General features: G+C 57.6%; 1 protein-coding gene across 7 annotated transcripts in view; it reads left to right on the top strand.

Annotated features, from left to right (window-relative positions):
* Window positions 1-23,186, top strand: part of NLRC5 (NLR family CARD domain containing 5) — a 66,971-nt gene that overhangs the window by 26,897 nt on the left and 16,888 nt on the right. For 5 of the 7 annotated variants that reach the window (XM_045533668.1, XM_045533672.1, XM_045533669.1 and 2 more), the window contains 23 exons: window positions 69-158; window positions 800-859; window positions 2,306-2,371; window positions 2,819-2,902; window positions 4,330-4,413; window positions 5,394-5,483; window positions 7,146-7,214; window positions 8,001-8,069; window positions 8,765-8,863; window positions 9,252-9,335; window positions 10,651-10,740; window positions 11,493-11,537; window positions 12,525-12,614; window positions 13,569-13,652; window positions 15,304-15,387; window positions 17,749-17,838; window positions 18,029-18,091; window positions 18,403-18,486; window positions 20,307-20,390; window positions 21,164-21,253; window positions 21,615-21,680; window positions 22,644-22,727; window positions 22,814-22,897. In XM_045533668.1, the coding sequence (XP_045389624.1) occupies window positions 69-158; window positions 800-859; window positions 2,306-2,371; window positions 2,819-2,902; window positions 4,330-4,413; window positions 5,394-5,483; window positions 7,146-7,214; window positions 8,001-8,069; window positions 8,765-8,863; window positions 9,252-9,335; window positions 10,651-10,740; window positions 11,493-11,537; window positions 12,525-12,614; window positions 13,569-13,652; window positions 15,304-15,387; window positions 17,749-17,838; window positions 18,029-18,091; window positions 18,403-18,486; window positions 20,307-20,390; window positions 21,164-21,253; window positions 21,615-21,680; window positions 22,644-22,727; window positions 22,814-22,897 (1,833 nt within the window). The remainder of the gene's footprint in view (window positions 1-68; window positions 159-799; window positions 860-2,305; window positions 2,372-2,818; window positions 2,903-4,329; window positions 4,414-5,393; window positions 5,484-7,145; window positions 7,215-8,000; window positions 8,070-8,764; window positions 8,864-9,251; window positions 9,336-10,650; window positions 10,741-11,492; window positions 11,538-12,524; window positions 12,615-13,568; window positions 13,653-15,303; window positions 15,388-17,748; window positions 17,839-18,028; window positions 18,092-18,402; window positions 18,487-20,306; window positions 20,391-21,163; window positions 21,254-21,614; window positions 21,681-22,643; window positions 22,728-22,813; window positions 22,898-23,186) is intronic. The other 2 variants (XM_045533670.1, XM_045533673.1) reach the window with 2 other exon arrangements.

Here is a 23,186-nt window from a genome sequence, read left to right as displayed (position 1 = left end):
AAGGCAAGGAAGGTCTGGGGCCCCTGGGGAGGGAACTCACTCCTGACACCTCTGCCACAATCATGCAGCCTGAGTGGCAACAACGTCTCTGTGTCGACCCTGCTCTGCTTGGCCAAAGTGGCGGTCTCATGCCCTACCGTCAGGACGCTGCAGGTCAGGTGAGCAGAAGGAATGGGATCCTGGCCTTGGGGACTTTGAGAAAAGGGGGGGGGGTATGGGGAACGGGAAAAGGAGGAGGCCCCAAATCTGAACGATAGATCTGCATGTGTGTGCCCGAGTCTGTTTTACTCATGACTGTATCTTCAGAGCCTCACTCAGCCCTGGCACCTGGGGTTCGATGAGTAGCGAGTGGATGGATGAACGCATGATTGCATGGACGCCTGGGTGGGTGGACGAAGGGATGAATACAGGAAACACAGGTGCCGCCTTGTCGCTCTCCATGGTGCTGAACCAGCACTGCCAGTTCAAATCATAGGGTAGGCTGGGCGTCATGCGTCTTAATCCTAAAACACTCGCAACTTCTATGTTTTAAAAGACTCTCAGCTTTCCTAATTTTTCTCATATTTCTTATAAAAAATTGTTTTCCTGACTTTCTGAAACACTCTTGCAGGCTTCATCAAGCAATGACACAGTCAGGATTTTACATGCCTGTTGTGGAGCACTTTTGCCAGTTCTGTTTCTCAGTCAGTCATGAAGTCAGCTTTCTCTGGACGTTTGGGGCAGGAAGTGGTTCGCAGGTGGGGGCTGATGTGCTGGGTCCCAGCCCGGGGGGTTCATGGCTCGGTATCTGACCCTGCAGGGAGGCGGACCTCATCTTCCTGCTTTCCCCACGCGCAGAGACAGCTGTAGAGCTACAAAGGTAAGAAACCAGGAGGCGACAGGTCTTGGCCCATCCTGAGACGTGGCCTGGGCCCAGGCAGCTGAGGGGCGGGGTGGCTAAGAGAGCCCAGGAAGAGCTGGAGTGTGGAGGGTCTTCCTGTGACTGCAGCACTGAGGAATGAATTGCTGCTCAGAGTTGGCAAAGGGCATTAACTTCCTCTAGCATGTCTGGACCCCGTCTGGCTCCTGTGGGAGGCAGCAGCCTCAGAAGTCTCGGAGTGAGCCAGACCCTCGGGGAGCACATAAGATACCGTGAGACTGGCAGCACTTGTGTGGGAAACTCTTCCCACTGAAGAGAAAGGGGGAGCTACTGTGGTCCCTACATCTTAGGGTTGTTCTGAGAGTTAAAACAGTGAAGACATTTAAAGTGCAGTTGGCACTCAGACGCTGGCTATTCCAGCCGTGCCCGGATTCCAGCTCAGCCAGTCTTGGATGGGCGAAGAAAGGGAAGCTGCTTTCCCCTGGAGGAACATTCCAACTGTGCCCCCCACACTCCTCCCTGGCTGAGACTCAGAGACAGGTGATCTCTGTCCTTGAGCATTCTCTGTCCCTGCTCCGACCCTCAATTTCCTCGCCTGTGTAATGACCCGCTAGGACCAATGTCACTTTCCTCTCCAACCATCTAGAGCTGTGATGCCCAATATGAGTCACTTAGCGCCATGTGGCTATTTCAATTTAAATTAATTAAAATGAAGGAAAATGAAATTTGCAGTTAACTAGTCACATTAGCCACACTTCAAGTGCTCAGAGGCCACGGGTGGCTGGTGGCTCCCCCAGTGGATGGTGCAGACGCAGAACGATTCCATCACTGAAGAACGTGCTGTTGGCACCAATCTAGAAGTCTGTGGAACCGGGCTCGTAACCCCTGAGCTTCCCTGAATCCCCTGTCGCTGCCCTGGCCCAGTGGGAGGGAGTCTGGAAGCTCTGTGCTTTCCCACAGCCTGGGCCCACTCACGTATGGCTCACGCTCCCCAACCACAGACAGCACATCTGTCACGCGAATGGAGACCGTCACATCATAGACAGTAGCAGCGTCTGTTTACTAAGCTTCAGTTTGGTGCCTATGCTGTGCACTTGAACACACAGGGTCTCATTCCATCCTTCAGGTACTCTGTGTGTTAGATGTTGTCGTCCCATTTTAGAAAACGGAAGAGGGAGGCTCAGATGGGTGACGTGACTTGCCCAAGGCCACACAGCTACACAGGACAGAGCCACAACTTGAATAAAGGTTCCATTTGATCTCAAACCTTTTGTTCCTGCTGCTCTTCTGAATAGTACCTGAGCGCTTTCAAGCAATCGTCTCTGTTCCTGATTCACTGTGGGTTGTGCTGCAGGGTCTTTAGCCCCTGGAAGCCAAGGAAAGAGGCGTGGTCTACCAGGCCCTGGACTCCTGAGCCCAGGCCAATGCTTGCTTTGTTCTTGCCAGAGCTCCAGACCTGCAGGAAAGCGACAGCCAGAGGAAAGGGGCTCAGAGCAGAAGCCTGACACTCAGGTGCCTCAGGGGGATCTGTTGCCTTAAGGAGAGGGATGTGGGGGGAGTCCCGGAGGAGGGATGGCAGGGGCAGGGAGGACAAGGGGAAAAGCAGACGGAGGGGAGGGAAAGGCTCTGAACAACCCATCCTGGCTTGAATAAGAAGCATCTGTCATGAGAACAACACTAGCAACAATTTAAAGGACCGTTGCTACATACATGCCGGGCACTGTGCTAAATGTTTTATGTCCACTGCCTCATTGTAATCCTTTTAAAATCTCTGCACATTATTATTCCCATTTGATAGGGGAGGAAACTGAGTCTCAGACAGGTTAAGTGCCTTGCCCAAGATCACGCAGCTACTAAGAGGCGTGGCCAGGACTAGACCCTAAGTCTGTCCCTAGAGGCTGGAGGGGGAATGGTGTAGCTTTTTGCCCTGAGCTCCTGTGTCCCCGACCCCTACCCCAGGCTCCAGAAGTGTCAGCTCCAGGTCCATGATGCGGAAGCTCTCATAGCCCTGCTCCTGGGAGGCCCCTGCCTGGAAGAAGTAGAGTGAGTGTCACGGGAAGCCTGTGGCCGGAGCCAGGAGGGGGGCGGGGCAGAGTGGGCGGGGCCTCGCCTTTGGGTGGGTGAGTGGGGGAGGGGTGTGCTGGCTCCTGTGCTGGAGGAATGAAGTCCTCACAACAGCTGTCACTATTGAGCCTCTTTGGTGCTTGTCCTGCGTGGGGTGCTGGCCTAGGGGCTTTGAGTACGCCCTGTCATTCAATCCCCACGTGTCTGTGACGTAAGTACTGTTGCTATCTACATCTTACAGAGGAGGAAATTAAGCCACAGAAATGTAAATTTGCTCTGGGTCACACAGGCAGGAAGAGTCTAGGCCGGCGTCCATGCCCCAGGCAGTCTGGCTCCCAGCCTCATCCTCCTCGTACTGCCACCTCTGCCATTGAGGTCCACAGTGACACCACACCTGGGTCTGTTTTCCAGACCACGGCCCCTCAGGGTCCCTGCCTGCCCCGCCACCCTCTGTCTTTCTCCCAGAGTAGAGCGGGATGACCTCCTCTTTTCAGGATAGAGAAATTTCCACGATGTCCAGTTCTTGGGCAGAGCCAATGAGAGTAGGGTTTGGGGATGGGTGGAGGTCCTGCCATGTCACTAGGAGGGGTTCCCTCCCAGGAAATCTCCAAACAGGCATGGAGATGGAGCGATGGAATGCACTGATGTGTTTTGAGGCGAGTGGCCCCACCAGAGGGTGAGGTGGATGGGGCGAGGGCTGCCTTGGTGATCAACTCTTGATCCTTGACCTTGTCCTACTGGGAGAACCAGGACAGGATTAGAAGGTGGCATTTACCAGGCTCCACTACTTCCAGCCACCTCGCTACCACTGAGCCACCCCACCCCCAGCTCTGTCACCTGCAGAAACAGCCCCTGGCCCACCTGGTTACGCACACCAGACACCACACAGCTCCCTTGCCTTCCCCTCATAGCCGGTCCACCCTGGGTCCGCTTACCTCCTCGGTAGCTCTCAAACCATCCTTGTCATCCACCTCCTTCACCCACACCACCCTCATCTCTCCCCTGGATGACCTCCTTGCTGGCTTCCCTGCTGCCACCCTGGCACCTGCACCTGGCAGAGTGATCTGCATTTCACTGATGCCTGCCCCCTTCGCTCCTGCCCACTGCTCAGGGCAAAGCCCAGATCCTAAAGTCCTGGGCAGTGCAGAGCCCTGCCCCCGCGTCCCTAGCCCCATGTGCCCCCACCGTCCCACTCAAACTCCCTTTCGGGGATGAAATACGCCATTCATTGTGGAAGCACCTAGGGCGTTGCCAGGCATCTAGTGTGCAGTCTGTCCACTTTAGTTATTATTACGGTTCCTTCGTGGGAGTGATGCTTTGACTGAAGCACAAAGGACTGCGTGAGCGCTGGGGCTGGGGAGAGACTCCAGCCCGGCAGTCCAGGGCAGCAGGCCCCTCTGTCTCAGCCTCTCAGGGAACCAGCTGGAAGACGAAGGCTGTCGACTGATGGCAGAGGCTGCACTCCAGCTGCGCATCACCAGGAAGCTGGAGTGAGTTGCCCGCCCCACTCCTGGGTAACAAAGAGGGCCCCAGAGAGCCCCGGATGGTCGCTGCAACCCCGGTCCCATGCCCACGGTCAGCAGCAACAGTGCTGACCCACTGCCATACCACTTCCTCCCACCTCCTGCCAAGTTGGGATGGTTCAACCACACCTTGCCTTTGCCTCTGGCATGGGCTGGTGTCTTAGATCCAATCATTTAACCCCCCACGTGTGTAAAGCATGTTCGTCGTGCATTCCAGGTCGTCCTTGCAGCAGCCCCAGCGTGGACTGGGGCAGGGTGTGGCACTGGGGCGGCACTGGGGTGTTGGGTGCATGGGTGCTCGGGTGCTGGGGTAGGAAGTGGTGTGTTCGGGTATGGTACAATGTTGGGGGGAAGGGGCAGGCTGTGGGGGTGGCGGGATGGAAAGCAAGGACATTGGGCTGCCAGCTGTGCTGTGGTGCTACGTGTATGGGGTGGGGTGGTGTTTGGGGGAGTGGGCAGGGGGGGTCTTAGGATCGTGTGGGTTGGGCTGGGGGAGTGTTGAGGTTGGGTAGCGGTGGTCTGGGGCTTTGGATTTAAAGCCTGGCTCTGTCACTTAGTAGCTTTGTGACCCTGGGAAAGTAACTGAATGTCTCTGGGTCTCAGTTTCCCCATTTGTAAAATGGGATTACGTGAAGCCATATATGTGTAAAGCCCTTGGTACCGAGCCTGGTACAGGCAGTGCTCAAAAGTGGTGGCGATTTTACAGATGAAGAAACTGAGGCTCCAAGAGGTGAAGACACCGCGTCAGTTCTTGCCACTTTATTCCCTGAGTGGGGCAGCGGGTCATGCATCACCCACATGGATCCTTTGAAAGCCCTGGTCAGGGACTCCGGACATCCCATGGGTGACAGCCAGCAAGCTGCTGAGCCACGAGGAGGGGGCTGGCGCTGTCTGGGGCTGGGGACCTCAGCCACCTGCTGACGGCTGCCGCCTCCTCCTCTCCACAGCCTCAGTGACAACGGGCTCTCGGTGGCCGGGCTACGCTGCGTGCTGAGCACACTGAGCACGTGCAGGACGCTGGCAGAGCTGCACATCAGGTGGGAGCTCCGCTGGAGCTACCTGCGCCCCCCTAGCCCGGAGCACGCGCTCTAAAGCCCTTGGAATTCCATGCAGACCCAGGCCTTTGGGACGGATAGAAGATGCTGCGGGTGCCCTGCCCAGGCCCCGTGACAGCCGGTGCCCCTGCTCCCGGCTGCTGCAGGCACTGGCTGCCCACAGCTCACACCGCCTCTGGAGATCTGCCCTTGGCTGACGGGGGCCAAAGATGCCCGGGAAGTGGCACCCCACCCCATCCCCCAACCAGGACTGGCCAGTGAGAGGCAGAGGCTAAAAGTCTCCAGCCCCCTGTCTCTGGGGTGGGGGACAAACTGTGGTGCCCCTCATGCTCCAGAGCTGCTCGGGGCGCCAGGCTGAGGACCTGCCTTGCTCGGCTTCCTCGGTCCTGTACCTGTTTCTCCCGGGAGCCGTCCCTCAGCTCATGATGTGCCTGCCCCACTCACAGGCCAGGCTGTGCCGCCAGGGAACCGACCTCGGACGGGGCTCAGTCTCATTCCTGAGGGTCTCGCTGTGTGGAATGGGGAACTGAGGACAAATGCTAATTGATGTCAACACAGCTCCCACTCGGAGGGAGGCCCTGTCGTTGGCTCTCAGCTGAACAGGGTGGTCCCTGCTTTAAACACCTATCGAGGGAGGACAGGGTAGATTAGGGGACCTTGGTTCACTTTACACGTTAATTCAATAAAGCGTCCCTAGTGTGTTCCAAATGACACTCTGTTCCCGTCTAGGAACTAGACTAAAGAAATCATGACTGCAAACACACGTAGCTGCAGGGACGTTCACCTCGGTATTAGTTATAATAGGAAAATAATGGAAATAACTTGAATGTTTACCAGTTGGATATTAAACTAAGTTACTTCCAGAGAGAACTCAATGGAACCATGAAGAAAGGATAATATAGTTACAGGTTTAATACGGAAGGATGACTTATGGTTTAGGAAGTAAATGTAAAACATTTTAATTCATCATCTTAAAGCTTTTCAAAATGCTGAATGGTAGAAAGAATGGGATAGTCCATTCCGATCAATAATTAGCAATTATTAATAATTATAATTATTTGTCACCCTTGCTTTTTTTATTTTTATTTTTTCTTTTCTCACAGCAGTTAGAAACCATGAAAACCCTTGCTGCTTCTATGTCTTAAAAGACTAAATTTTGAAAGAGAATCTATAATTTAATCTATATTTTTTTAAGAAAAAAATTATTGCATTAGAAAGCGAAAGTTTTGAAGGGCCCTCTGGGAAAGGCTGGCAGTGGCGATCCAGTCAGCTGAGTGCAGGAGGAGGCCACCCTCAACTCCGGGGAGCAGGGACACTGCTTAGCAGAGGCGGGAGGGGTGCAGCCGGGGGCGAGAGAGGGCACAGAAGTGAAGTTTTCTTTCAAGGGCTTGCCCAGGAAAGGAGGGCTGCTTAGGCAACACATACCTTTGTGCAATCTCTGTGCAGAAAGAGGTCAGGCCTCGAAAGGTCAGAGGAAGTCAGAGGAAGTGGCTGCAAATGGAGGCGGGGGATGGGGGGATGGGGGGGGCAGGGGGGGTGGCAACTGGCACCTGAGAGGCCCCTCCAGGCCAAGGTTTAGAAATGACACAGAGCATCAGGGACCCAGTAGCCTCTCACTTCTTCCCTTCTCCCTTGTCTCTGCAGCCTGTTGGACAAAGCTGTGGTCCTCACGTTTGCCCAAAAGACGGAGGAGCAGGAGGGACCCCAGAAGAGGTAGGCCCCAGCCTGACCCCAGCCACACTCCAGCTCAGGGCCGTCCCCTCTCCAACCTCCACGCCACGGTGCCAGCCCACTGCCCAGGAGACCCGGCTGAATCCACAAGGGAGTGGGAAGGGAGCAGGCTTGGCAGAGGATGCGGCCCCGAGGGGGAGAGTCAAAAGGCAGAACGCCTCCATCTTTCATGGTACCCAAAGACAGCCCCGAGGGTAGGACGTAGACAGCACACTGGGCAGGCACGGGGTGGCCAGAGAGTGATGTTCTGGAGACTGAGGCCCTTCAGCCTAAACCCAGAGGATTTTCTGGCCTGTAGCTCTGATCTTGGTCGGAACATCTGGCTCCCTTTAGCACAAGGACACCTGTTGGGGATGTCTGCCTCCTCCGGGGTGCCTTCCTGGATTGCCCCAGCCCAGCACGTGGGCAGAGACTCAGCGCTGTGCTCCTCAAGTGCACCCATGATCTTTTCGGTGGGGTCTGAACTGTTGAAGGCTTGATTAGAGCTGGGACTGATAGCTTTGGAGCACTGATGAGGAGGAGGATGAGCTTAATGATAATGGAGCCGAGGTTCACTGAGCGCTTACTGTGAATACACCAAGCACCGGACTCGGGAATTCATAATTCTCCAGCGAGAGGTTAAGTCCAGGGTCACACAACCAGGAAGTGGAGAAGCCAAATTGGAACCAAGGTCTGACCGACTCCGGGTGGAGTGCGGTGACTGAATGGGGAAGGCCAGGCTGAGGATCAGGCCACTGCTCAGCCTGGCCTTGGCGTGTGTCCCTCCAGCGCTGCATTTCTTGACAGCCTCGTGTCCCAGATGCCCTCTGAGCTGCCCCTGAGCTCCCACAGGATCAGGTACAGTGATGGCTTCCGGGCCCCAGGTGTCATTCCAGCCCCTTCCCTTCCTCTGCTCAGAGCCTGTCCCCAGGCCCCACATACTCCCACAGCAGGGGACACTGTGACCCGCTGTGTCCAGGGGTTGTGGCCTGGCTTCCCTACCTCCCACCTCCCTGCCCAGCCCACCCGTCACCTTCTGCAGCCCAGGGGGGCCCCACTCCCCTTAGCTCCCCTGAACCCCACAGCTGAGGGGCCGGGGGAACTCTGGCCGGAGAGCGTGGGGAGCACTGACCCCTTCTCTGCTGAGCCTGGGGATGAGGCCAGGGCTCAGCTCAGCCCCCGGAGGGCTCCCATCAATTCACTTCTCGCCTTCTCTCTTGTTCTGTGTCTGTCTGATCTCCCTGTCTGTCTGTCTGTCTGTCTCTTCCTCTCGTTCCTTGTCTCGCTCATAGTTTCTCTTTTTCTACCGCCCCCAGACCTGTCTGTCCTCCTTTGGGGTGCTCGTGCTTTTTGTCTCTCATCTCTGGGTCCGTCTCCATCTCTGCGCCCCTCTCTCTGCCTCTTCCCTGCCCGTGTGTGCTGTCCTGTGGCCCCTCTTTGCCTGCCTGTCTGGGTGCTGGATGTGCCCCGTCCGCCCTCCTGCAAGCCTTGCTCTCTGCCTGCGTCTTGAGGCGGGGCGGGCGCTGCAGGGCTGTGGTTTTGCCCCTCTGCAGGCTGACACGCTGCGGCTTCCAGGCCAGGCACCTGCAGCAGCTCTGCAAGGCGCTGGAAGGAAGTTGCCACCTCGGTCATCTCTGTCACCTCCAGCTCGAGTGAGTGGTCTGTTTGTTGTAAGGCACGTGGGTGGGGCCGTCAGAGTTAGCAGATGCCAGTGTGTTGGTGTCTTGTCTTACTTTTTTAAGATTTAGGTCAGCCGTTCTTCCCCTGATGAAGTCAGGAACCCCTTAGAGAATCTGGTGAAAGTGGTGACTCTTTCTCCCAAAATACAGGTCCCCCACATTTGACGCCAGGGGTCCATGAACCTTGGCATCAGAACCTGGGGGGAGACCCCGGCAATGGGATCCCCCAGTGAGATCTGGCCTGGCAGCCCAGGGCTGTGTCCCCAGTTTCAGGAAGTCACATGGCTGGAGGGGAGGGACAGTGCTGCTGGCCACCCACTCCCACCTCCACTAACGTTTTCTGTCCCTTCCCTGTCCCCAGCTTCTCAGGCAACGCTCTAGGGGACGAAGGTGCAGCGCTGTTGGCTCGGCTGCTCCCAGGGCTGGGCGCTCTGCAGTCCTTGGAGTGAGTATCCACTTGGGCAAAGCCTCTAGGCTTGTCCCCAGCAGGATGGGGGTGTGGGGGTGTTCTGTGCTCAGTCTGCCTCCTTCCTGGGGTTATTGTAAGGATTAAATCAGGAAATGCACGTAAATCACCCGACACACATGCTAACTGTAATAAACGGCTAGCTAGTACTGTGATTCTTATTCAAATAGAGATCTGCCTCTGGGACTCAGTAATCCAGCTGCTGAGTCAAAGTTTCACTTCTCGGTGGCCCTGCACCTGGGGCCGGGCAGCATGGTGGGAAGTATTAATATTACTGATCAACAGTCGGCAGCCATTCTGGCCCCGGGTGCAGGGAGGGGCTGTTTGATAGGGTTAGGACAGGGAAGGCAGAGAGGTTTTATACCCCAGAGGACACCCAAGCGGGGTGCCCAGGGCTGTGGGCAGGTGCTGAGTCCCTGGTAGAGAGAGGGTGTTGAGGGGAGTTTCTGGGCCAAAGCTAGAGGAGCCCTGCGAAGTCATACACAGGGCCTATATTCCAGGCTGGCTCTGCCACTGGCTCTGCTGTGTGACTTTGGGCAAGTTATCTCACCTCTCTGAGCCGCTGGTTCCCAGTCAGTAAACACATAAACTGCAAGTGTGGCCGCTGCTTGTAGCTACAACCTCTGGAGTGAGTGCTGTGGCCTGAGGGTGCCTCCTGCCCAGGCAGTCTTTCTTTGGGATGCTGGCAGGGAAAGGTGTCCTCTGTTCCTGTCCCAGCCTCACAGTCACAGGCAAATTATGTGCAGAGAGGAGCTTTCAGGCACGTCCCCATGTGACCTCTCAGTAATGCAGACGCCTGGACGACCTGACACTTGTCAGAGTCTGCACTCACCCTAGCAGTGTCCCCATGCCAGAGGAGCAGGATGTTAAATGGCAAATAAAAAACACTATAAACAGTTTGGTGGGGAGATCACGAAAAGAAAGCACAGCTTTTTCCCTGCTTTCTCAGCAAGAGGCCCCGTGTTTTCATTTTGCACTCGGCACCACCCCCTGTGGCAGGTGGGGAAACAGAGGCCCGGCTCTAGCCCGAGAGCTCTCCTCAGATCCGTCACAGCCCAGGGGAACCACCGGGTTCTCAGCTCTGTCGCCATGTCACCAACCTTGGGCAAGGCCTTGCCTGTCTGTGGGCCTCGGTTTCCCCACTTGTACGATGAGGAGTTGAAAGGGGCACTCTCCGACCATCCGGGGTTCTGTGTCCGGAATCGGGGACAGCCCTCCGCTGCCCCATGCTCTGACCACAAGGGGGTGTGTTGAGTCTGGGGGACGCCCATGATGTCCCTCCTGTGCTCTGCAGCCTCAGTGGGAACGGCTTCTCCCTGGACGCCGTGCTGGCTCTGGCCCGGTGCTTCTCTGCGCTGCAGTGGCTCTTCCACCTGGACGTCAGGTGAGCAAGGGCCTCTCCCCCTGCCTCCCCCACCCCACCGCTCCCACGTGGGGCCCCTCATCTGTCGTGTCCGTGATGTCTCATCCTCAGGGCCTTGGTGATACCAGGTCCCGTGAGCACGCGATGAGTGCTGAATGAATGAATGAGTGTGGCCCTGGGACACTCAAATTTCTTGAAATTCATCACGAGACAGTCCATTCTCCCTTACTCACTCTCTGAGCAGAGACTTTTAAGAAAACTGGGAGCTCCCTGGGGGCCACTGGGTGCACAGGGACTTGCCTTAACTGTGGAGCTGAGGAGGACACGGAAGGGACGGTCCCAGCCAGCCAGGTGGCCCCAGGACATTCAGGGCACAGCAACCATGGCGTCAGGGGGGTCTGCCTCCCCTCTCCTTCCCCAAGGATCCCAAAGAATGGGAGGTGCCATCGCAGACGGACTGGGCTTGGTTGCTGAGCTGCTGTGCAGCTTGGAGCAGGTCCCTGGGCCTCCCTGCCTCAGTTTCCTCATCTGTAACATGGAGATAATAATAAGCCCTTACCTCATGGTTTTATTGCGAGAATCAAAGGAGATAACGTGGGTGGTGTGCTTCGTACGAGACTCGGTGGATGCAGTTGCAGATTAATCTACTTATTATCGTGTTTGCTGAGGGGGCAGACCACCCGGGCCCCCTGGACCTGGCTGGTCTGCTCTCTGGCCGCTGCCTGGGGAGGGGCCCTCTGCCCTGTCTCAGGCTGCCGCTCCTCTGCTTCCAGCCTTGACAGCCAGCGCGTCCTCCTGACAGGCGCCAGGAGAGGCAGGTGAGGAGGGGCGCTCTGGGGAGGGGTGGGCTCCCCGTTTGCTCTGGCGCCCCCACCCCAGACCCGTGCTGACCACCCTCGGCCCTGGGGTGAGCCACCCGGGTCTGGCGCGCTAGAATCCCTCACTTCCGCAACCCCGTCCCCGTGTGACTTGCCAGCAGTCAGCTGCCGGATCTCTGTCCTGGAAGAAGGCAGCCCTCGGGGCGGGCAGCGGGGCGGCCCGGGCGCCTGGAGCCGAGCAGGTGCCAGCAGAGGGCCGCTGCAGGGGAGCCCACGGGGAAGCAGTCATGTCTCTGTCTCCCGGGGACTTTTGCAGACTCGTGACTCCATATGAGTCACTGTCCTTTCATACTCTGAATATCGCGTTTGAGAAGCCAAGAACCGTTGGTGCTCTGGAAAAAAAACATTCCACATCTTTGCAGTAAATGGGCAACGCTGGTTTTAGCCCTTCGCGGATGTTCCTGGCTGTCCCCTAGCGGGGCTGGGCCTCCTGGCGTCACTCGGGAGTGGTGGCAGCTGGCCCCTGGGCACAGGGAATCCACAGCTAAGGTGTCCGGGGGAAGCATGGGCTTTTCAGACAGGTGGGCTGTCTGAAGCCGGGGGGTGGCCTGAGGCCGGGTGGTCTTGCGTCCCAGGCTAGACTGTCTGCTTCTGGGGACCCTCTGGGTTCTTGAAGCCAAAGGAACTGAGGTACAGGGAGGCAGAAGTCACGTGAACGCCAAGTTCATGGTCAGAGAGGGGAGGGACTCTGTCCTGCATCCCCCTACCTGGTCAGGGGCTGCCCACCTGGACAGGTATAAGCTGCTGGCTTTGTTCTCTCTGCCTTCCCTTCCCTGGGCCTCAGTTTCCCCATCTGAACAACAAGGGGCTGGACTAGGATCTAGTGGCTTGATTGTCTCGACGGTCCCTTCCAGCCCTGACTTCTGAGTCTAGGAGTCCAGTGCGGATGACTTGAACTTTCTTTCCAAATGGTTTCCCCCCTCCTAGGGACATACGGGCTGGTGGATTTTTGCCGGACATCCCAGCTGGAGCCGAGTTCTCGGGGTCCGGTCAGCGCTGCGCCCCCAGGAGCTTCTGGTACCGTCTTACCCACTTCTTATCTGGGGGTAACCGCAGGGCTGGTGAGGGGTCAGGGAGGGGGCGGAGCTGGGGGCCTTGGGCTGCGGATTGGGATGCAGGGAGGAGAGTCTGAGAAAAGGAGAAATAAAGAGGGCGAAGGTGAGGGCTGGTGGCGGGTGGGGAGCTGCCGGCCCCTTAGGGAGAACATTCTCTTTGGAGAGAAGATTCCGCATTTCTCTGAAGCAAAGAGAGCAGCCCAGCCGCTCCCTGCCCGGGGTTGCCATCGGCTGTGGGGGCCGGCCTGTCCCCAAATGCACCACGCATCGCCGTGAGGGGCTACGAGACCCCCGCTGGGGCTCTCCCCTCTCAGGCCCTGATTTCCTCACCTAAGAGAGAGCGAGAAACTTAAGCTGAGGCCCCCACAGTTATCCAGAGAGGAAAGCGAGTAGTGCAAAGGCCGGGGGAGCGGAAGCTGGGCTCCCGGGAAGCGTATCGGTGTGGCTGGAGCACAGACGGGGGGCCGGGGGGAGTGAGGCTGTGGGAAAGGCATTCGCCTTTAGCCTCAGGGTAATAGGGAGCCACAGAATGTTTTAAGCAGTGGAGGGGTCTGGTCAGATTCACAGTGTTAACAAATGACGCACTTTCGGGGTAGACAGGGGTTGTGGGAAGGCAAGAGTAGATGCCAGGAGGGTGCCACATGGTCCAGGGGAGTGAGGAGGGTGGCCTGGGCTCAGGCAGGGGTGGCAGGAAGGCCTTGGAGAGTCACTGTTGAGGGCAGCTGGGCACTCAGGGTCCTGTACTGTCGCTGTCGGTTGTGGGAGGGGGAACAGGGGCTATTGGGGAGACTTTCTGGGAGAGGAGAGAGTGCCCTGCAGGGGAAGGAGCCTGCAGCTTGGGGTGAGGACTATTGGGAGAAGGAAAGAGCCCCTGGGTCCTCTCTGATCCCCTGCCCTGCCCACTGCCCCATTTCAGCCTCAGGGAGTGTCAGCTGGAGCCGCTGAGCCTCACCCGCCTCTGTGCGACTCTGGAGCAGTGCCCGGGGCCACTGGCAGTCCAGTAAGTAGCAAAGACACTGCCCCAGAGGGCACCATGTGGGCATCTGTCTAGTGACCCTGGAGGGGCTTCCTCATTAGAGGCCAGGAGGGCCTTGCGAGTCCCTTCCCCGCAGACCCCCTAGCCCAGCCCCAGGGGAGTGCCCTGACCTATTGTTGAAAGGTGGGCTATCTCCCAGCAGCCCCCAGCCTCAGGCACCTCACCCCTCCCGCTGGGAGGTGCTGTACTGGGCCTGGGGACGCTGTCACCTGCCCCGTCCACTCAGCTCAGGGCACGTCCTGAGCCCCACCCTGGCACTCACTCGGGCCTGCCTCATGGCTGGAGCTTATCCTCAGCGCACCCCTCTGCCCCCGGGGTTGCCACCTTCCCCACCCCAGAACACCTGGGTCTGAGACCAGAGACTGGGCTTGGAATCGGCCACCTGCAGTCTGGGTGACTTTGGACAAATGGCTTTAACTCCTTGGACTTTGATATTGTTTGACAGGCAACTAGCGTTTGTCTCATAACTGTACAGCTTGGCTTTCCCTGAGCGTCAAGACATAGGGATCCAACCCATTTGTTAATAAGCGATTTTAGAATGGTTTTAGACTTGATTTATGGAAAAATTGTAAAGAGAGTTTAGAGAGTTCCCTCACCCAGTTTCCCTTGTTATTAACATCTTACGTTACTGTGGTACATTTGTCACAATCGTGTGGCCAGACTTGGTGGCATGCACCTGTGATCCCAGCTACTAAGGACCCCAGGCCATCCCTGGGACAGAAAATGTGCGACTTGGGCCCTGCAGAGGTTCCACAGGAGGCTTCTGGCTGCAGAACCATGGGCTGCTCCCCCCACCCACTCCCCCACCCAGGTTTCCCCCACCACCCAGAGATAAAGCAGGGGAGGTGGGCAGGCCCCTGGAGGCCCCAGTGAGGGGAGGATGCAGCCTGCAGGGGGCAAAGAAACTGGGTGGGAGGGAAGAGTAGGCGGCAGAGGGAGAATACAGTCCACAGGCCTCTGGGGGGCGGGGGGGCGGCTCCAGGCCCTGAGGGGAGGGGCCCTATGTGATCCCAGGGCACACACAGACTCTGGCCATCCCTGTCCTCCAGCCAGAGCAAAGACGGAAGGGGGACTATCTGGACTTTCTCCTAAGTGCGTTGGGTTCTGATAAATTATCTGGACAAGTGCTGAGCTGGTGGGTCTGGATTTGATGGGCAGAGACCAGAGCCAGCCCACACCCCTCCTTGGCTGCCCTGTTGACGCTGAATTTCTAGTACCCTATTCACTGCTTTGGCTTAAGGCAGCATTCTCTTCTCAACAGACGTGTTCCGCAGAACACTAACCTTCATGGCCCTCAAATAGCAACCCTGCTAGTCCACTTGGTTTGGAAAACAGTCTGCCATAGCCTCTTGGAAAGTCATAATGCACAGCAGCACATTAAAGGCTCAGACAAGTCCTGCAGCCAAGAAAACTAATTTCATTTAACCTAGTATTTTACAAACCTGCAAGATTGTCCTCTTCTTCCAGCCCCAGGGATAACTCAAGGACCCAGTGTTGGGAGGGAATGTCTCAGGCAACACTGGGTAGGTCCCATGTCCAGAAGGCTGTGGCTGTGAGGCCGGCTCCCTGCTTTCCGGGCAGTTTCCCCACCTGACTCACATGCTTTGCTTCACAGACTGTCCTCTGCGGTCCTGAGTGACCAGAGCCTGGAGACCCTGCTGCACTGCCTGCCCCGACTCCGCCACCTGAGCCTGCTGCAGTAAGACCCCCATTCCCTGCGCCTGTGGCCCTGAGGCTCGTGTATTGCAAAACCGGCCCCCGCCTCCCCCTTCTTCTTTCCCTGGGGCGCTTTCGTCATTTTATCTGGCACAACCGGGACTTAAATCTGCTTCCAGCTCTACCCTAATGCTTTGTCAACCTGGGGAGGGGATGACGTTATTTGTCCCTCTGGGTCTCAGTTTCTTCATCTGACAAATGGGGTTAATATTCCCCAACCCCTCCCCTCCCCTTGGGACTCAAACAAGGTCCTCTAGAAGCACCTTAAAGATCGGAAGGCCTGTGACAAGTGGAATGTCACACTTCTCCCCGTCCACAGAAGGTCACACACCCCTAGAAAGGGACTGTACAGCTGTCACTCACTGCTTTTCAAAGGTCACCATCTCACTCAGCAAAAGGGAAATTGAAACAGCTCCCCCCAAAGTATTTAAAAACTCTATTTTCTAATTTCAGCTCAGACTGGTTAGAATTTAAAAAGGATTTACTTGCAGTATTCTTTTAGCAGTGGGGAAAAGCAGCTGTGGCTGAGATGAAAGAATACGACAGGAAATTAAATGATAATATAATATTAATAACAGTGACGTAAGGGCTAAGGCCGAGGCTCTCCGGGATGCCTAAGGCGGCTCACATCACCTCCGGAGTCTCGCTCCTCCCAGTCGGGGAGGGAGGGAGGAGACGTGTGACAATGTTGCAGAGGTGGCAAGGGCTGTCCTGCTCACAGGCCCCTCTGTGGTCCCGCCTTGCCTGGAGAGAATGGCTCAGGAAGGGCTCCTTTGGACATAGCAGGTGGCAGGTTAAAATGAACAGGTGGGAAACTGAAGACCAGAGGTGGACTTGTCCATGCCTGAGTCACGCAGCATCACCCCCGACTCATCTGGCGTTGGAATGGGTGGCTAGCCCATTGCCAGGACTTAAATGTTGTACTGCTCAGCCAATACACTGTGCGCCTGCCATGGGCCAGGCAGTCTGGGGTGCTGGAGGGCACAGCAGAGGACAAAGTGAGTAGATCCTTGTCTTCTTGGCACTCACCTTGCAGTAGTGGGCGCTGAGCCATCACCTAAGTACAATCACTTCTTCCAGGGGATGTAAAAAGTGGCTGGAGAGGTGATTTAAATGACAGCAGGAGTGGTCAGCGAATGTTTCTGAGAAGGGGCACTGAGGTGTGACCTGAAGGAGGAGAGGGAGCCAGTCCTGTGCAGAGCAGGGAACTGCATTCCAGGCAGCGGGAACAGCATGTGTGCGGCCCTGAGGCAGGATTGAGCTTGGTGGGCTCCTGGAGGAGGCCAGTGCGGCCAGAGCACAGTGGCTGGCGGGAGAGGAGGAGGGGAGAGATGGGCGGGGGTTGGGTCGTGCAGGGCCTGGTAGCCATGGTGAGGAGTCTGGATTTTTGTGCAAGGCAATTGGAGGGGCAGAGGAGTGATTTGCGTTTTCAAAAGCTCGGTCTGAGTGCTGGGTAGAGAAGGGGTTGGGGACAGGACGAGAAACGAGAGCGGGGAGAGCTGTGCACAGCCAGGCAGAGAGGTGACCGAGCTGGTCGGTGGTGGGGAGGGGACAGGGGGAGGACTCAGGGTGGACCCTGCGAGCAGAGCTGACGAGACAAGCTGAGGCCGGGTTTAGGGTTTACTGGGTCAGGAACTGGAGGTGCTGAGGCTGCCTCCGAGGACAAGGTGGACCCGTTTCGCTTTCGCTAAAGCGGTGGCTCTCAACTGGGAGTCACTTCGCCCCTCAGGGCACATGCGGCAAGGGCTGAAGACATTTTTGGCTGCCTTAACTGCGGGTGAGGGGTGCTCCTACTGGCACCTAATGAGTAGAGATCTGGGTGCTGCTAAACGTCCTATAGGGCACAGGACAGCCCCCAACAACAAAGAATTATCAGGCCTCAAATCCCAGTAGTGCTGAGGTTAGAAAGCTCTGTCCGAAGGGCCTGAAGCTTCCCTCCGTCTGTCGGCGAGGACTCACCCGCTAAATCTGCTTGCAGGGAAAGCAGCGTAATGGTCCCAGCAAGCAGGAGTGTCACGCCAGGCAGTGCACCCGCTTGTTGTAACTAAATCCTGGAACACACCAGGAGGACCAGCATGACGGGTCCTGTTTTCCAGATAAGGAAACTGAGGCTCAGAGAAGTTGAGTGACTTGTCCAAGGTCACATAGCCAGTAAGCAGCACTGGGACTCAAACTTAAACCTGCCTGAGCCCAAGCCCCAGTTTGTCCCCCCTGAGCCCCCCCACCTGCTTTCTTAGCACCCCGCTGAGCTGCCAGCCTTCCCCATCCTCCCTTTCCTCACCCTTCAGCCTGTCCAGGGGCCTCGTCCGCTGATTTCGCTTGGCTCTGCCCCTTCCCTTCCCAGGCTGAGCGAGACGGGACTGTCTGCAAAAAGCCCTTTCCTGCTGGCCGACGTCTTCAGCCTGTGCCCGTGGGTTCAAAAGCTGGATCTCAGGTGCGTCGCCCTGGGACGACCGGGACTGGTCTTGGAGGGTTGTGCCCTGAGTCTGGTGGGTGTGAGGGGGCAGGATGAAAGCAGTGGGACCCAAGTCAGAGGCTGGGCTTTGGGGGGAAGGACTGCCGGCCCCTGGGGGACATCCTGAGGCTACGGCCGAGGGCGGCTGACCCAGTGCTGTCTGCTCTAGGTCCCTGCGTCACGCAACCCTGCACTTCACATCTAGCCGGGAACGGGAAGGCGTGTGCTGTGGGTAAGTCCCCGAAAACCATGCCCAGGCAGCCAGCGGATGTCGGGGACCCGTGGACCTGCCTCCTGGGTGGCCAGAGCAGAGTGCAGACTGCCTGCCACAAACATCCCCCGGAAGGCCCCTGGGGGGCACTGGTTTCACCCAACGTGAAGAAACGAGGTGCAGCGTGTGCTGTGGGGTGGGAGCAGTGGGTGTGGACACTTCCAGAGGGTCTGAGCTTGGTGGAGTCCCACCTGGGGCTCCGTGGCTGCACCCGGCCAGGGGAGGGGTGGTCTGAGCGGCCAGACACGCCATCCCCGCCCTCCGCCCTGCAGGTTCACGGGCTGCGGCCTCAGCCGGGAGCACGTGGCGTCACTGTGCCGGCTGCTGAGCAAGTGTGACGACCTCAGCCAGCTGGAGTGAGTGGAGGGGGGGGAGGAGACATGGGACGCACCCTGGGTGGCTCTGGAGGGGACCATGAGTGACCGTGTGTGCGCCTGCATGCCCGTGTGCCCACCTACACCTCTCAGGACCAGCCGTCGGGATACCTGGGACTTCGAGTCACGTCCCTAGGGCTTCCGTGTACCCATTTCCTCTCTCCCGTCCCCGCTCCTGCTGAGGTGGAGCTGGTTCCATGGTGTCCCCCTAACTTGGACAGCCCCTCAGAGCCGCAAGTGCGCGCGAGCTCTGCTGGCAGGTGGGGGCTGGGAGGAAGGATCCACTGCTGGCCCGGCGGGTGGTTAAAGTAGCAAAGGACTCAGCCTGACAAGGGACCCAGAGCCGGCAGGGTGGGGTCTCGCGGGCTCTTATGTTGCTGAGATGGGGTGTTCGTGCACCCAAATGGCGCAGCCCCCATGTGGCTGGGAAAATAATAATAGCTAACCCCTGCTGAGCCCTGCTCTGCTACTCTAAGTACTTTCCATGTTGTCTTTGTCTTTCCCGTAACCCTAGGTACTGTTACTGTTCACATTTTACAGATGAGGGAACTGAGGCACAGGGAGTTTGGGCACTTGCCCAAGGTCACACAGTTAGTGCAATGCCGGGTCTTTGCTCATAGTCATTAGGAGTCCGGCCCTGGACCAGTGGGAAATAAAAAGAGCTTGTCTACCAAAAATCCCAAACAAGTTAAATTTCTGTTGTGATGTGGCCAAGAAGATAAATGTGGCTGATGAAAATCAAGTATTTTTTAATTTTAATTTTAATTTTTTTAATAGAGACAGGGTCTTACTCTGTCACCCAGGCTGAAGCGCAGTGGGGCAATCATAGCTCATTGTAACCCCGAACTCCTGGCCTCAAGCAATCCTCCCACCTCAGCCTCCTGAGTAGCTGGGACTACAGGTGTATGCCACGATGCCAGGCTAATTTTTTAATTTTTTGTAGAGATGGAGTCTCACTATGTTGCCCAGGCTGGTCTCAAACTCCTGGCCTCAAGCAATCCTCCCATCTCAGCCTCCCAAAGTGCTGGGATTACAGGCATGAGCCCCCATGCCCAGCCTGAAAATCACATATTTTAAAGAAAGATGAATAAGCAATATGTCTTTGAGTTTTTCTGTTTGTCATTGTAGAAGGAGATTTTTCTTATTTTAAAGACGATTTTATTAAGTGGCTTCATGAGACAAACCAATTTTTAAATGAAGTTTCTCAGCAAAAAATAAAATAAGCATCAAATGTGTCAAAGACATAGGAGGAAAATCAGATATTCCTGGGCACACTGGTTACATTGTTTCAGAAACTGTAGCTAAATGAATGCTCCCTGAAGCGAAGTAAGGAGGTATTTAGGGGTTTCTGATATCGCCTTCCCAAATTGTAAGAAGAAATCTATGGGGTCAATGCATCCCCCATTTTTTTTTTTCCTGAATTTCCTCTTGTCCAAAAATTGTGGCTCCCAATGGATGCAGGCCCCGGGCATGGTAAAAGCTAATCGGTTTTTCTCTGACCCCCGAAAGCCTGCGGGAGGCACAGGGGCCCTGGGAGTGGTCGCCAGCTATGGGAGTGGACGCTGAGGACTGGTTACTGTGGTGCTGGTGAGGGGGGTGGCAGGGATATAGGAGTCGGTGGTAATTCTAGTGGTGACAGAAATGGTGGTGGTGGTGGTGGTGGTGCATCGTGGTGACAATGAAGGTGGTGGTGGTGGCCGCATGGGGACGTACAGTGACAGCGATGGTAGACGGTAGCTGTGGGGAACAGACACAGGTGGAGGGGACATGTCTGACCACCAACCACTTCTTCCGTCTTGCAGCCTCTCAGCAAACCTGCTGGGTGACGACGGGCTCAGGTGCCTTCTGGAATGTCTGCCGCAGGTGCCCGTCTCTGGGTCACTTGAGTGAGTGGGGGCAAGGAGGGAGACTCCCTGGGCCAAGAGCATGAAAGCATGAATGGGCTTCTTCCGGGGGCATCCGTAGGGACCCCCAGAGGACAAGAGCTGGGGAGGGAAAAGGGGTGATTCTTACCTTGACCCACCCCTTGGGTTGTCTCTTCCATCCCATATGCCCACCATGGCGGGCCCCCCACCAGACACCCAAGAGAGGTTATGACTCATGAACCTGCCCCTCAACCTACCCCTTCAGCCAAGCTGACCCCAGGGCAGGGAAGGGACATTCCATCCCTAACCAGCTGATGTGGGATTGCAGCCACCCCGGCTCCTGGTCCATCCTGTCCCTGATGTTCCTCTGACCCAACTGTTGGGACACGAATTTGGAGGTGTCCCCGCAGCAGGGGGAGAGTCCTTAGGAAGTCATCCACATGCTTGCCCGATCTCCCCAGTGACGTGGGAGACTGATGGCCAGAGCCAGGATGTGACCTGTTGCTAGGCAACTGACCTTTATGCCCTGGGAGTCCCAGACCCACATGGGGCTGGACCACACGGGCGGCCCGTGCAGTGAGTGCAGCTCGGAGGACTCGGGCTGGGGCCAGTTCTGCCTGTGTGGTGTCCCTGCCGGGCCTCGTTCTGGGCCTCAGCATCTCCATCTGGAGAATGGACGCTTAGACACCGAGGCCTCTCTTCCCCAGAGACGACAGCCGGAGGGGCTGGGGGGCTGGGCAGGGCTCCACGGAGGTCCTGTCCCCACCCCATCCCGAGCCTCTTTTCCCTTCCAGTCTGAGTCACAACAGCATCTCTCAGGAAAGCGCCCTGCGCCTGGTGGAGACTCTGCCCGCCTGCCCGCGCGTCCGGGAGGCCTCGGTGAAGTACGAAGTCAGCGCCACTGGCTGACGGGGGGAGCTGGACTCCCCCACTCGCGCCCCTCCGCTGTGTGACCCAGGGCGACCTCCGCCTCTCTCTGAGTCGGAGTTCCCTGAACGTGGGCTCGTGGTGCCCAGGGGCCACGGGGACCAGAGATTGTGGGGGTGGGGCAGGCCAGGTGTCACCATCCTCACAGGGTGAGTTGGGAGTCTCCGCTGGTCAGCCAGGGGCTTGCCTTCTGTGGCTTTCACCCTCCCTTGTGCCCGTGGGCACAGGCCCTGTCCCTTTCTGTGTCCCCAGGCGCCCTGGTGCCCAGGATGCTGGCACGCCTGGGCGTCACGCTTCCTCCCCCTCCTCTCTCTGCAGCCTGGGCTCCGAGCAGAGCTGCCGGATTCACTTCTCCAAACAGGAGGAGGCTGGGAAGACACTGAGGTGATCCCCGGGGACGTGGCGGGGACAGGGGAGGGCAGGCGGGAGAGGAGGCTGGCCCAGTGGTGGCCTCCATGCCTCCCTCCCCCCTGGGCCCTCCCCTCCTTCAGAGAGCCTGCGTCAAGCTCACCGCCCCCCACGTCCTTCCCCACCCACCTGGCCGCACGCCCCACGCACACCCGGCACACACACGCCACCTGTCATGCACACCCCACATAACACACACCACATACACAGGACACACCACGTCCCGCAATACACACACATACCACCTGCAGCACACACATCCCTTATGCACATACCGTGTGCTCACAGCACACTCCCACACATGCCACACACATGCCGTGGACACACAACACATACATACAACACACGCACACACACACTTGAGCCACAGGGGACTTCGCTGTTTGTTACCGAGCGTGCTCTGCCCGAGGAAGCGGCCCGGCCTCTGCTCACACGGGCACTCGGTCCGACGTTGTCTTCCGTGCCCTTTCTGAGATAAAATTCTCCAAATCCTCTAAGATTAAGGGGGCACACGGAGGGCAGGGCTGTCGCCAGGGTCCCAGGCGCACCCCGCTCCCGAGGGAGCTCGGCCGGAGCGGGCTGTAGGGCAAGGGAGTGGCCAAGGGCTTGGGGTCCACAGTCAGACCTGGATCGAAACCCGGTTCTGCCCGCACCTCCCGCCAGCTTTGTCTGGGCTCGCCAGTTTCCCCCACCGCGAGAGCTGGCTGAGCCTGGGGTCTCGGGCTCCGTGAGTCCCTCGCTCCTAGCACTTTCTTGGCGGGTGGCTTCTGCCCAAAGAGACAGGAAGCTCCCAAGGCAGGAGCCACATCTTGGCCTTTCTCAGACCCTGCTCAGGCCTTTGCCCCCAGGGGCTCCCCGGTGGCCCGCGGGGAGGCCGGGAGGAAGCAGACGGGGCCCCCACTGGCCTCACCCCGGCTCCGCCCGGCCTTCTGCCCTCAGGCTGAGCGAGTGCAGCTTCGGGCCAGAGCACGTGCCCAGACTGGCCACCGGCCTGAGCCAGTCCCTGCAGCTGACAGAGCTCGCGTGAGTGACCAGCCCAGCCCGCGGGGACAGTTGAGGGGCAGGGGCGCCCTGGCAGAGCCACCCCAGTGACTGACCTCTGTCCCCAGACTGACCCGGTGCTGCCTGGACCAGAAGCAGCTGATGGTTCTTCTGAGCCTGCTGAGGCGACCAGCTGGGCAGCTCTGCCTCAGGTACCTTCTTCCTCCCCGGCCCTGGGAGCCCCCGTGGCATGAGTGGGGGCAGGGAGTACGGGGCCCCCCGGGATTATGGCCATGGCCATTTCCTGCACCCAGAACCCTGCCCCCTGGACCCAGAGTAGACCCTGCGCATCTGTCCCAGAGACAACTCCCAAGACACCCAGAGAAGCTCTCCCTCCCTGGGGTGGGGACTGTACTTTGGGATTTAAGGGGGAAAAAAAAAAGCTCCAAAGGCTACCCAACGGGTGACAAAAATAACATAAAACAAATACCATGTTTGTCT

Source organism: Lemur catta, chromosome 20 (genome assembly GCF_020740605.2).
Source record: "Lemur catta isolate mLemCat1 chromosome 20, mLemCat1.pri, whole genome shotgun sequence".
NCBI lineage: Eukaryota > Metazoa > Chordata > Mammalia > Primates > Lemuridae > Lemur > Lemur catta.
This window is presented reverse-complemented; position numbering and strand designations above follow the sequence as displayed.